The sequence below is a fragment of the Punica granatum genome, chromosome 6 (assembly GCF_007655135.1).
Source record: "Punica granatum isolate Tunisia-2019 chromosome 6, ASM765513v2, whole genome shotgun sequence".
In the NCBI taxonomy this organism is placed as follows: Eukaryota; Viridiplantae; Streptophyta; class Magnoliopsida; order Myrtales; family Lythraceae; genus Punica; species Punica granatum.
The window spans coordinates 6,529,067-6,541,984 of record NC_045132.1 but is presented as its reverse complement, the minus strand read 5'-3'; the positions used below and the strand labels follow the sequence as shown (position 1 = coordinate 6,541,984).

Sequence of the window (12,918 nt, the reverse complement as noted above, 5' to 3'; positions counted from 1 at the left end):
TAAAAAAAAAAAGGTGTGTAATCAAACTATAATTTGTTCCATCATGAACTTTGTTAGGTGTTCATGAGAGTCATGAAAAATAGTAGGTTGAAACTCAAACACCCCTTCCATGAACCTTGTAGAATGTTCACGAGAGTTATGGAAAATAATCGGTCACAACTCGAACACCCTTCATTATACAAAAAAAATCACACATAAGAATAAAAAATGTTAAAATCTAAAAAAAAATGAAAGTATAAAAATCCTCCCTAGTCGCCATGTAGGAAGGATGGACTAGCTTTTGTCGGTTGGAACTCAAACACCTCGGTCAGGAACTTTATAGGCATTCAAGAGAGTTATGAAAAATAACTGGTTGCAACTTGAACACCCTTCGTTATAAAAAAATATGCATAAGAATAAAAAAGTTTAAAAATTAAAAAAAAATTGAAAGTATAAAAAAATCCTTCCTGCTGGCCATGTGGGAAAGATTGACCAGTTTTTTTTTTAATAGAAGATAGATAGATAGATAGATAGATAGATAGAATACTTTATTATATTATGGATAGATATAGATATAGATAGATATATTTTTAATTTAAATTAAGAATTTTTAAATTAAAAAAGAATTTTAGTTATTAAAGAAATGTATAGAATACTTCATTATATTATAAAAAATAATGCTTTTTGTAGGGCTACATGCACGATATGTACATGGCCAAACTTATCATTCCATATAGTATTTATATTTTTTAAAATATTCATGAGCACTCGCAGGAATGCATCATTAAGTGTAATTTATAATTTTTTTTAATAACAGATAAAAATTATATGCATATTTTTTGTTTAATATAAAAAGAGAATGCATATAATTTTATCTATTATATAAAAATAATAAATATATATTTATAATTTTTTTTAGAACAGACAAAATCATATGCATACTCAACATATAATATAAAATAAAATAAAACTAAAACTGTTGTTTACTCTGCCAACTATCAAGCTATTAAATTTTGCTCTTTTTTATTTCAAATTATTAAAATAAAATATAACTAAAATTTTTATTTATTCTGCCAGCTGTCAAAATTAAAATTTTGCCCTTTTTTATTTCGAATTATTATGGGATATAATATATTATGTTGAGCAAGATTGAAGTGGCTTCTCCTCTTGGTGGGGTAGTGCGCGTCATTTTTCCGTGTGGTCATCGGGTCGATTCATGCCTACTACTTTTTTGAGGTTAGGCTGGATTTCCTTATGCGGCTGTTCTTGAATGTTCCATGGCGTGGCTGTGGGACTTCGATTGGGCCAGAATTTTTGATATCTTGTTTCCTGAACTTTTTTCTTTTGCATGCGGCTGGAGTTGATTAGATTGAACCATCTAAGTCTTTTCTTCTTCTTCTTTGTATTTTGTCTATTCCGTGGCATTTCTTCAAATTTGAAGAGAGATCTCTGCCACAGTCAGTCAATGATTGAAAAAAAAGAAAAAAAGAAAAAGAGAAAAAGAAAAGGAGAGTTAATGCCAGCACAAAAAAGTAAGGGGAATTATCATCAGTCCATATAAATGAGTCTTGGCTCCAAATTATGTTATAGAGTCTGTCCTTTCTATTTTTCAGAATACATAAGTAAATCTTCAAAGCAAAGTGTCGGGCAGATAATCAAGCAAGCAATGATAGACCATATTCCTTAGCATGCAAGAAGTCTTGAATTTTACGTATTAGCGGCAAATTTCTGCTGACATAGCAGGTGGATGGACAAGTAAGCCCATGTCTCAATGCATAATTCTAGAAAAATTGCCTGCATTTGCAATGAGAGAAGAGAACTGCGAATTTCAAGAAAAACTTCCAACGCCGACATTCCAATATTTTCTTTTAATATAAATTAAAATAGAGGGAGGGAAGGACCATGAAGATTCAAGAATAGTTCATCAACTTTTCAATTACCATGACACTGAAGATCGTTTCCTTTTATTTTTCCATAGACTTTCCAGAAGTTTTCTTCGTTCTATTAGTAGTGCTACTTGGGTTATATTTCAGATTTGTTGATGATTATATATATTCCTCACTGTTTGAGATGAACCTTATTTGACAAGTAGTTGGTTTACTGATATTATTGCTAAGAATTTCAATATGAAAGTGAGGAGAAAATGACTTGATCTCTAATGGCTATAACTGCAGGTCCGTCAAAGTCATAACAGGGCTTTGTGTTGTTAGAATAGAACTAGCGCATACAAACAGCGCATCGTGGGGCTTTTTGTCCTCAATTCAGAGTTGAATCCATGCTACAAGCTTGGTTTGGGTTTAGGATATCTATTGGCATTACGCATTGGCCTGTTGTTTACTCACTCATTTCTTGTGTTCTTTTGCAATCTTTTTGTGCTTTCATAGAGCTATTGTAGAGGCATCTTCATGTTTGTTCTTCTTCCTCTTGCCTTTGTTCTGTCCCGGCTTTTAATGTTTCTTAATTATTATCATATTGATTCCGATTTTTGGCTGGGTATATTGGCATTTGTTCATCTCAAGAAGAATCCCCATGTCCTGCAATTTAGGACTGTCTAATTTCTTCAATATTTGTTCGAGTATGCTTACCAAGTCCCGTAGCGAAGGGCGGGCTTCGCCCCTTGTAATAAATAACAGTGTGTAAAAGGAAATTATATGGCTTATATATAGCACAACAATTAAATTATTATTTTTTTAATAATGAAGTGTTTATTCTCCCTGGGCTCATGAACACCTCACAAGTCCATGGATCTAGATAAGTCCATGTGCAAACACATGTGTGGGTGGCCTCACCAAGGGTTATGCGTGCAAAGGGGATTGGAACCTATGACCTTGTGAACTACTCACAAAGTATGCACGTCCTAACCACTTGCACTAACCCTTAGGATTAACAATTAAATTAATTAAATACCCTTGATTATAAAATTTGAAAAATCTCCCAAAAAATAATCCTTCCCTTTAGCTAAAACCTGTGCACCGCACATGAAAACGACCAGTATATATGTTTTATACAAATGGCGTGTCAAAGGAATTATATGGATTTATTTATAAGTATTGCTATCATTCGGGGCATCCTAAAAAAAACAATGGTTTTAGATGTTGTAAAAAAATAATAGGAAAAATAGCACCATAAAGCATATATTTTACCCAATTTTCACTTCGTACAACCTTTTTAAAAGTTATCACGTCCTAGCACAATAACCATTTTCGTTTCAAATATAGCGTGCCATTTAAATTTGGTCAGAAATACTAGCAGTAAGCTAAGTTGGTTTGAGGGTGGGCCCTCCTTGCATATGTGTACGTGACATGTGGATGAGATAACAATAAAAAGTTTTAAACTTAAAAAAAACAAGTGGACAGTCGAGATCATGAGAGGTGGCGATTGGCAGGGGAACCCCTTTCCCTGATCTCGGCTTCCCCTCCATCTCTGTTTTTCAATCAGAGACAGAGGGGGAGCAGAGATCGAGGGAGCCCCTTCCCTGATCTCTATTGAAAGTAGATAAGGAGGAGCCGAGATCGGGGGGGAGCTACCCCCCAATCGGGTGAGGTCACCGGAGGCTCAACTTCAGCAACCTCGCCCGAGTGGAGGATCGGGGGGAGCCTCTTCCTTGATCTTGGCTCCTCCTTTATTTTTTTAATTTTTTTTATTATCTGGTCCACATGTCATGTCCGCGTATGCAGGGAGGGCTCACAGTCAAGCCTACTTAGCTTACTATTAGTGCATTTGACGAAAATTAAATGGTGTGCTAAATCTAAAAAGAAAATGGTCATTTGTGTTGGGACGGAACAACTTTGAAAAACATGCTAGCATGTGAAAATCAAGTAAAATTCGTGTTATATGGTGCTATTTTTCGAAAATAATAAGATTCTAGCTTTGAACTAGGGCTAATAATATAATTTTGCCATTTGGAAAGAATCTTATGGTGTGTTTGGTTTTAGAGTTAAGTAAAATTGAATTTTGATTTTAATTGGGTTATAATGATTGTGTTTTGAATTATGAGAAAAAGTATGAAAAAGTTATGAATAGTTAAGAGAAAGTGATGATTGTATAATGATTGTGTTGTTAAATTGTTAAAAAAGTAATGAATAGTTGAGAGAATTTAGTATTAAAAATTGAATTGAGTATAATAGAGTTGTATGTGAGTTTATATATAAGGCCCACCTTATTGAATTGGAAGATTTGATTTTTGTTGTTGTTGTGATTGGAGTTAAAGTTAGAGTTAAAATCTTAAAATTATATTGTAAAATCAAACAGGATGTTATTATTTGATGCGAAATCCTATTATTTTAAAATATTGCACGTGTACATATTAAATAATAGAGAAGCTTGTTAAATAACAAATTCCCCCATTCAACAAGTATATTAGCACTTTTATTTAAAAATAATAAGTTTCTTACAAAATATTAATGGTTCTTTCATTTTATAATACTTTTGACTTGCAGTTATCTGACTTATTACAACGTGCCAGCCTTTGAGTGGGCTCTATATATCTCCTCCTAAGGAGGCTCATCATTAGCATAATAACTAATTAGATTTTTTTGGTAAATAACAATCAAATATATACTTTATTATAGTTTTTTTTTTGTGAACACTTGATTATTTAATTTGAAAATTGAAAAGATGGCCCCAGATTTTTTTTAAAGAATTTAAAAGTTTGCCCGACCCCTTTTCGGAGTTGTTTCTTCTGATGGTCGAGTAAACTGGCAATTTTGTCACTGACTTATGCAAGTTGCATCAGTTAAATCCTTGAGAAAAATGTTACATGAAATAGATCATTGATCACATCAATTTCGTCCATTGTCACATCAATTTAGTCATTGAGCATATCAATATGCTTGGGCACATCAATTTCATCTTTGGACACATCAATTTGATCATTGGTCACATCAATTTAGTTATTCGTCACATCAATTTGGTCTTTCGTCACATCAACTTAGTCATTTTGTTTGATCACATCAATTCAGTCATTCCTTGGTAGCATCATATTGGTCATTGCCAACATCAATTATTTACATCAAAAAGGTCCCTCTAGTCTCTTCGTTCTTTTTACTACTTTTGCCTCGGAGCCGATTTTGGAGCATTCGTTCTCATTGCTCAGATCTCCGATTCTCGTGTTTTTATTGGCTATAGAAAGCTTATATATAGCACTACTACTTAGGATCAAGTTTCGAGCCAAAAAGTAAATAAACAAGTTAGAAAAAAAAAAACGGTTGAAATTTGACTTTCACTCATAAGTCAGAAATTTCAGAGAGCGATATCTCTCAAATCATGCAACGAAATTACGGTCCGTCAAGTAGTGTAGCTTCCTTACGATATGAAGAATCTATCTATATAAATTTTTTGAATCAATATTGATTTTATAAGAATTTATTCTCGTATTTTAGAGAGAAAAGTTTTATGAGTCATTAATCAAAAAAATTTATATAGTTATAGTGCGTTTGGTTTTAGAGTTGAATAGAGTTGAGTTTTGATTTTAATTGGGTTGTAATGATTGTGTTGTTGAATTATGAGAAAAAAGTGAGAAAAATAATGAATAGTTAAAAAAAGTATTGATTGTATTGTTTAAATTGTAGAAGAAGTAATAGATAGTTGATAGAATTTTATATTAAAAATTGAATTAAATGATAAAAAATTGAAGAAAAAAGAAAAAGTAATAATTGTGGTATTGATTTTTATTGTATAGTGTTTGCGGTTGAAAGTTAGACTTCAAATTTTGATTGCGGAATCAAAGGGGCGTTAATATTGATGCAATGGATGCAACTTGTACAATTCAGGACAAAATTGCCAGTTTACTCGACCACCGGGAGTCCTATCGACAGCGTTGCTCTCAAACCTGAAAACCGACGCCTCCGCCGCCTCGCTCCGCCTCCTCCCACCGGCCAACGGCATTCACATACTCCGCTTCCCTCTCTCCGAAAGCTTTTCCTCCGGACGGAAAAGTAATTCGCCGGTCTCCTATCCTTCCTTAAACCCTGCAAGTATAGTATAATGCTGCAGCGCAGTTGCGGCTGTACCCTCCTTCTCACCAGTTTGGAGCCGCCTTAACATCACTGAAAACCTTTCGGCTGGCGCCTCCCTAAGAAGAAAATCATTTCCTTGCAGGGATACTCAGCTGCCGCCGCCGCCGCTGCCGGAGCTATGAGGGAAATTGTGACCGTACAAGTCGGGGGCTTTGCTAATTTCATTGGCTCTCACTTCTGGAACTTTCAGGTACTGTACTATGATTACTCTTTTTTTTCTTGTTTGAATTAATATAGTCACAACATGGATGGTGGGGCCGTATTGATTCTTTCCATTAGCCCCATTTGCTATTAATTTCCCTTTGAATTGAATAACTTTGTTTGATTGATGTCTACCCTGTCTACCCAGTTTCTTTGAAAGGAGGAGAAATTTGGAATTGATATGCTTAGTGGTAGAGATATATGTTTTGCTTGCTCTGTGCCTTTTGACACTACTGGTTTGTCGTAAAACATCTGTTGTCATCCTTTTCCTCAAGGATGAGTTGCTGGGGCTGGCTGAGGACCCAAATGCCGATGAGATATTCAAGAACCCGCTGCTTGACGTGGACGTACTCTATCGTAGTGGTGAGACGCATCAGGTGAGAACTTTGGCTTTGATTGCTCTGTGTACAGGTTAGATTCAGAGAGTGATGACTTAGAATGTACGCAATGCGTCATGTGGTTCTTACAAATTTGATTCTGCAGTTTTGTGATTTACTAAAGACACGCTTTAATTGATACTGATTTGCACTTGCAGGGCATCCTTACATATACTCCTCGACTTGTTTCTGTAGATCTCCAAGGTACTAAGTATTGTAGAAACGTGATCATTTTTAGTTTGGTCATTTATAGTGTAGTTCTGTAGTCTTGCTCGGTTAGCTGATCTTAAGCGATTCTACACTTTTGATGTTGCGTACAATTTTTGATTGGATAATTTTTTTGAAGTCCATTATTACAAGATCATTGGTAACTTTGTTCTGCAACTTGGAAACTTAGGGTGTGTTTGTTGGGGTGGATGAAAATTGAATTAGGATTTCGAAATCCTTATTCCATGTTTGGTGGCAATAGGATAAGGACTAGGATTAGAGAGAGGACTAATCTGGTGCAATGGGGACCCCAGGCCAGTCAACATTATCCAGTCAAGGTCATCTCTATGTGGCCTCCATTGCCCCTCTCTCCATCTCTGTACAGTTATTTTTTTTAATTTCAGTTTTTTATTGTAATTGATTTTTACTTTCTGAAGTTAAAAAATATTTCTAAGGGCTTTTTCTCAATTTACTTTCATATCTAGTCTAAACCTTGGCATCTACCAAACACTTGATTGAAATATTGGATATTTGGGGGATTTTAAGTCACGTTCCACGATTTCTATCCTGCTTATATCATGTCCTTACATGACAACCAAAAATATTCTTACTGTTTTTCAGATTAAGGATGGAAAACATCCTCGTGCTTTCTCTGAGCAGTAGTAGACTTTTTTTTTTTTCCTACAGTAGTTATAATTAAACATCTGTAGCAATAACATACTTCTTAGTTCAAATCTTTCAATATGAATTTATACCTGAGGAGGTTTCTTTTATTTCCTTGGACAAATCTCTTACAGTAACTTTGTATTGTAGGGACCCTTGGATCTATGAGTTCAAGGGGTACATTGTATAATGTTGATTCACAGGCCGCATCTGAGGTCAATACGTGGTGAGGGATTTGTTACTTCATCTTACATCCTTTGCTTGCTAAATCTAGATTGCCCTGAAGTAAACATTCAGAATAAGAAAACTTGACTTCCTTGAACTGATTTTAAACATTTATAAGCTCTTTCTATTTGCTCAACTTCATGTGAGTATGCCATCTAAGTTGTAAACGTGTGCTTATTGAGTTTGTCCTGTTGACCAACTTCAACGAGTGTTTGTACCATGATTTCATGGTAAACTGTAATCTTCTGTCACCTGAGTGAATTGCATAAGAGCTAGGAGGAAAAAATTGTTATATGATGTATTTTCTTGGTGCCCTGATTTTATTGTGGATGTTATAATAATAATTTGGACCTTTAGATTTAATTCATTATCTTACATTCTCTTTAAAGCTGTAATTAGTAGGATATAGTTTGTAACAGTTGTCCTTGTTTCTTTTGTGGTGTATATATACTTATATAATGGATTTGCTTGTTATTTCTAATTGATCTGAATGTATGAAGAATGATACATAGGAGAGGTACTGTTTCAACTCATGCATCTGAACCCCACCAGAAGAATTTGTTCTTGCAAAGTTTGGAAGAGGAGCAGAACCCTACTGAAAGGAAGGGAAAAAAGATTGACTCTCAGAGGGAATATCAGGAGAAGGATATAGTTGAATGTTTGGAAAATGGCGTGAAGTTCTGGACGGACTACTCAAAGGTTCACTATCATCCTCAGAGTCTATATGAGTTGAGTGGATTGTGGATGGATGTTGAGGACTTTGACAACTATGGCATTGGAAGGGAAGCACTCTCTTCCGGTCATCAAGAGGATATAAGCGAGAGGCTTAGATTTTTTGTAGAAGAGTGTGACCATATTCAGGTGTGGGTTTTGATTGATCCTTTAAGCTACAGTTGTTTGTGTAACTTATATGAATATATTCTGCAGCATATTGTTGTATAAGCTCCAGTTGTTTTTGTGTAACTTATATGAATATATTCTGCATCATATTGTTGTATAAGCTCCAGTTGTTTTTGTGTAACTTATATGAATATATTCTGCATCATATTGTTGTATTGCTCCATTACCCAAGGAAAACAAAGATAGACGTAAAGAACTTATGGCCAGACCCTGTGTGTAACTTTTACTACTTATCTTTCTTCTTCTTTTTTTTTTTTTCTTTTTTTTGACTGCTGGAGTATGACTTCTCGTCCCTAATACCCTGAAGCAAGTAATATAACTTAATCTACATGATAATATTTCCAGCATTAAGTTTTCTTGAATATTCATTTTGGGTGGACTACCAGACTGTGCAAGTGGTAGAACGGTTTATCCATTGCTTTAGAGGGGTATTTAGGATATTGTCCTTACCAAACTTAGATCTAAAGTACATTCATATGTATATATGATCTTGATCGTCAAGCTGCGGAATTTTACCTCATATTTCTGTTTATTATCTTTTAGTTCAGCTACGTATAAAAGCACTATTGACTTGTTACTTCTGACAGGGTTTCCAGTTCATTGTCGATGACTCCGGAGGCTTTTCAGCTGTTGCTGCAGAATTTCTTGAGAACATTGCTGATGAGTACACAAACACCCCGGTTTTACTCTATACTACTCGAGGTCCTGCGTCTTACATGAACCTTGGACAAAAGAAGCATAAGGTGGTTCGGGGACTGCATGATGCTGTTTCATTTTCAAGGCTATCATCTCTTTGTAAATTGATTGTACCCCTAGGTCTGCCTTCCTTGAGTAGAAGTAAGCTACAAGTCACAATTCAATTATTTTTGTCAGCTTGATGGATATTTCTGAGCTTGTCATGTAGAACTTGAATTTGAAAAACTAGTTTTAGAAATTCTTACTGTAGGAACTGCATTGAAGCATTTCCATTTGTAGCTGAAAATTTTATTTCTTTTGATATCGAGTGCTTTGAATTGGCAGAGCCATATAATGAAAATTTGCTGCTCTGAAGCATTTCTATTTTTAGCTGACAATTCTATTTATTTCATGACCAAGCTTTGAATTGGCATAACACATTTGCACAGCACTTCTCATTCTTTCAGTTTGCCAACAAGCAGCTTCTTTGACAGGCTTGTCTTGCATAGGATCTGTATTTTGTTTTCCCTTAGTCATCCTGAGCCATTGTTATTCCTTTATCACACAGCTAATCCTTTTTTGTCTATTAATCAATTTGAAGGTAAAGCATCTGCATACCTCAGCATTAAAGATGAGAAGCCTTACCACTGTAGTGCAGTTTACGCTGCTGCACTACATTCTACTAGTCTGCCATTCAGAATGCAATCTGTTGGACGAGCTGCTGATTCACAAGATGTATCGGGTGCAGTGAGTGTAAGCGATCTTGTAGAAATACTATCAGGGAATGCTAGGAAAAACATGGTGGCTATTTTGGACATGGCAATGCCTGCACCTTCTTTGAGTGGTATGACTCTCTGTCCCTCTCTCTCTCTCACTCGCTCTCTCTGTTATTACACCATAATTGAATTTTAAATAAATTATTTCAGGGAGAGATGTTGGGCAGTCTATGCTTGGTCATTTACACCCAGTAACATATGAAATAGCAGAGGATGTGGAAGACTCGCAGGCAATGGAAACCTTGAATATTCATGGAGTCATTGGCCAAGGTACTAATCATGTTGATCTTTACGTCTTAGAATGAGTTCAGCATTTTTAAATGTCACGCATAGTTGTGGATAGTGTCATGTTAAATGTGATACAAATAATCACTTTAAACGAGCTCTTTTTCCAAATTTAGCTGTTTCTTCTTCTAGAAGATCATTTCATGATGCAAATTTTCTTAATTTCAATGGTTTGGATGACCATGTCTATTCATATCTTGATTTAGATTTTCCTTTCATCCTTGAACTTCTATTATTTAATCGTACAAAACATCAGAATAAGTACTTATCTTTTCCTTACTGATTTCAAATTGAAGTGAAATGGTCATTCCTAATCTAGAGCTATTTCTGGTTGTTTGATCTATTTTTTCCCTGAAAGTGTTATCACAAGGTAGATTACTTTTAAATTGGTTCAGCTAATGTAGTCTCTTAATGTCCTAGTGAATAACCAAAGTGGCATTACCTGGACTAGATCTATCTAAACTTTGTTGTTTTCCATTTTACTTTTCTAACTATGGGAGACCCTTCAAAATTATTGTTCATGATTCCTCTCACTAGAGAAGGGAATTCAAAGAACAAGATGAACTGAGGGAGATTGGTGATGTGGGGAGGAAGAGGCAGAAGCATTTTCTTTTATTAATATTACTATAGGCAGCACTTTGCTACTTCGTTTTCTTTGATTTTCAGATATTATGGTTGTGTGAAGCTGATTAGCTAATTGGGTTGTCAAAATTGCCCAACTATTGCGTGTGGTTAGACTCTACTTGGATTTGGTCATTTCTTGATTGCATCCACTCTAGCGCAGCATTTCTCATCTCGTCTTTGCTGCCAGTGGCATAATCCCCAAACTTCATGCGTTTCACTTCCCTAGGTACAGCGTCATATTTTTATGTTTTTTCATGTGGAAAGCTACTAAAGATATGAGGTTGATATGCTCCTCACAAGAGCACCTTGAGTAGATGAAATTATTACCTTGAAGACATGTTGAAACAATCATCTTGGACATCGTATCTTCCAATATAATTGGAACAGATTCTGCTGATTGCATTTTTCAAAAGCTAATGGTGATTCTTTGCCTTTTTATGCTGATGATGTGCCATTTTGTGATCGTCTTTACAGGAGGCCACTATGCTTCGGTTTCTGAAGTGAAGGACTACATTCATGCTGCTTATGAACATGCAAATGCGATGCCAAAGTTTTGCCACCTATCGGTGGCCCGTACTCCGCTTCCGATACCCTTGCCATTTCCTCGAATCTTCAGCAGTCTCGTGGGCGGTCAGGGCAAGCTACTGGGTGAACCCATTGCGGGCTCTTTGTCGAGGGGATCCGTCGATGTGCATTCCATCCCTATAGGAACAAGGCTGCGGTCAAGCATTGCCATCTTGCCACATCTTGAGAACAGGTTGACACATCTCCAGAGGTTTGGGATTCAACGAGGAGCAGCTGGTTCCGAGTTGCTAAGAGGTTGGGGTTTTGGTAGGGATGAGTTGGAAGAAATGGGAGAATGTCTAACAAGGATGGTTATGGAACTGAAGCCCCAAGCTATAATGTCTGATGATTCGGATTGAGGTGGGGTCTGACAACACTAGCAGATCTATTTATTTATCGTGTAGACGGACATGATGGTAGCCCCGCCTTTTATAACAACGGTGATAGACCGAAGTGTGCAAATCACAAAATGTCTGTATAATACGTAAACTTTTGGAGTATGAAAGGTTGGTTTTGGATATGATGTGATATATTTGGACCAAAACTGAACTCACATGATAATAATAATAATAATTTTAAAAATTGAAATAACGTGATAGATTTCGGAAATATATACTTATAATAATACTATTATTTAAACAAGAAGTGAAAGTTGTAATCGTTCCTTTAATAATACTATCATTTAAACAGACCTAATATCCTCTAACAATTGCCCCATGTTTTTAGAACAATTTTTTTAAAAATATCTCCCACTTTTATAAAACTAAAGATGAACTTTCGGTCTCTTTCATCTTTGCAAAATATTATTACTACAAATATTTTAATTTTTAAAACTCGCTAGATTAAGAATAAAATTTACTAATATAACTACTCGCTTCTCCTCTTTCTGTCACTCCCTCTTCCTACCTCAATTTCGACGTGCAATACTTACTTTAAAAGAGTAATTTACTAATATTTCTCATTAATTACTACAGACGTCACCCAAATTTAATTGTGCGTATATAATAAGATATGGGGAAATTCTAAGATGATACTAAGTCACCGTAACCGCATTCTCAGCCATCCGATGGAGATGCCCCACGCGGGACCCACACGGCACACACGGTTGAGATGCGAGGGTTATGGTGAAACTGTGTCCTTGTAGATTAGGGTCGACAGTATATGACACGATACGATAATACGACATGAATACGACACGGGATTAAGTGGGTTTAGTAAAGGCTAAATGTGTTTTGTGTCTCAACGGGTCAAATCCGTTTAGACACGATAAATAAACGTATTTAAATAGATTCAATTCTTGTAATCCGTTCAGACACTGTTAGACCAGTTTATATTGTGTGTTATCGTGTTAATAAATTTGTTTCACATATTGTATCAATTTATAGAAGAAAATACACTAAAATCACTTGAATTTCTTTATATAAA

The 12,918-nt window shown here is 35.4% G+C and overlaps 1 protein-coding gene across 7 annotated transcripts; it reads left to right on the top strand.

Moving 5' to 3' along the window:
• Positions 1–5,736: 5,736 nt before the first annotated feature.
• On the top strand, positions 5,737–12,023 carry LOC116211342 (protein misato homolog 1). Of its 7 annotated transcripts, none has more exons than XM_031545673.1 (10): positions 5,737–5,915; positions 6,079–6,186; positions 6,473–6,574; positions 6,733–6,778; positions 7,595–7,670; positions 8,182–8,530; positions 9,157–9,406; positions 9,846–10,088; positions 10,171–10,290; positions 11,404–11,852. In XM_031545673.1, exons 2-10 carry the CDS (start codon positions 6,115–6,117, stop codon positions 11,850–11,852), a joined length of 1,707 nt encoding a protein of 568 aa, XP_031401533.1. In that variant the 5' UTR covers positions 5,737–5,915; positions 6,079–6,114. The 7 variants fall into 7 exon arrangements, with proteins under 7 accessions (XP_031401533.1, XP_031401535.1, XP_031401534.1 ...); XM_031545675.1 differs by having other exon boundaries at positions 5,737–5,926; XM_031545674.1 differs by having other exon boundaries at positions 5,737–5,954.
• Positions 12,024–12,918: the final 895 nt, after the last annotated feature.

What these genes read in the sequence shown, in the direction of transcription:
- LOC116211342 (XM_031545676.1), top strand. Translation starts at nt 6,115, where the DNA reads ATGAGGGAAATTGTGACCGTACAAGTCGGGGGCTTTGCTAATTTCATT. An exon ending in TGTTTCTGTAGATCTCCAAG is followed by an intron (nt 6,779 to 7,594) that starts GTACTAAGTATT and finishes TTTGTATTGTAG; the next exon opens with GGACCCTTGGATCTATGAGT. An exon ending in GCCTGCACCTTCTTTGAGTG is followed by an intron (nt 10,089 to 10,170) that starts GTATGACTCTCT and finishes AAATTATTTCAG; the next exon opens with GGAGAGATGTTGGGCAGTCT.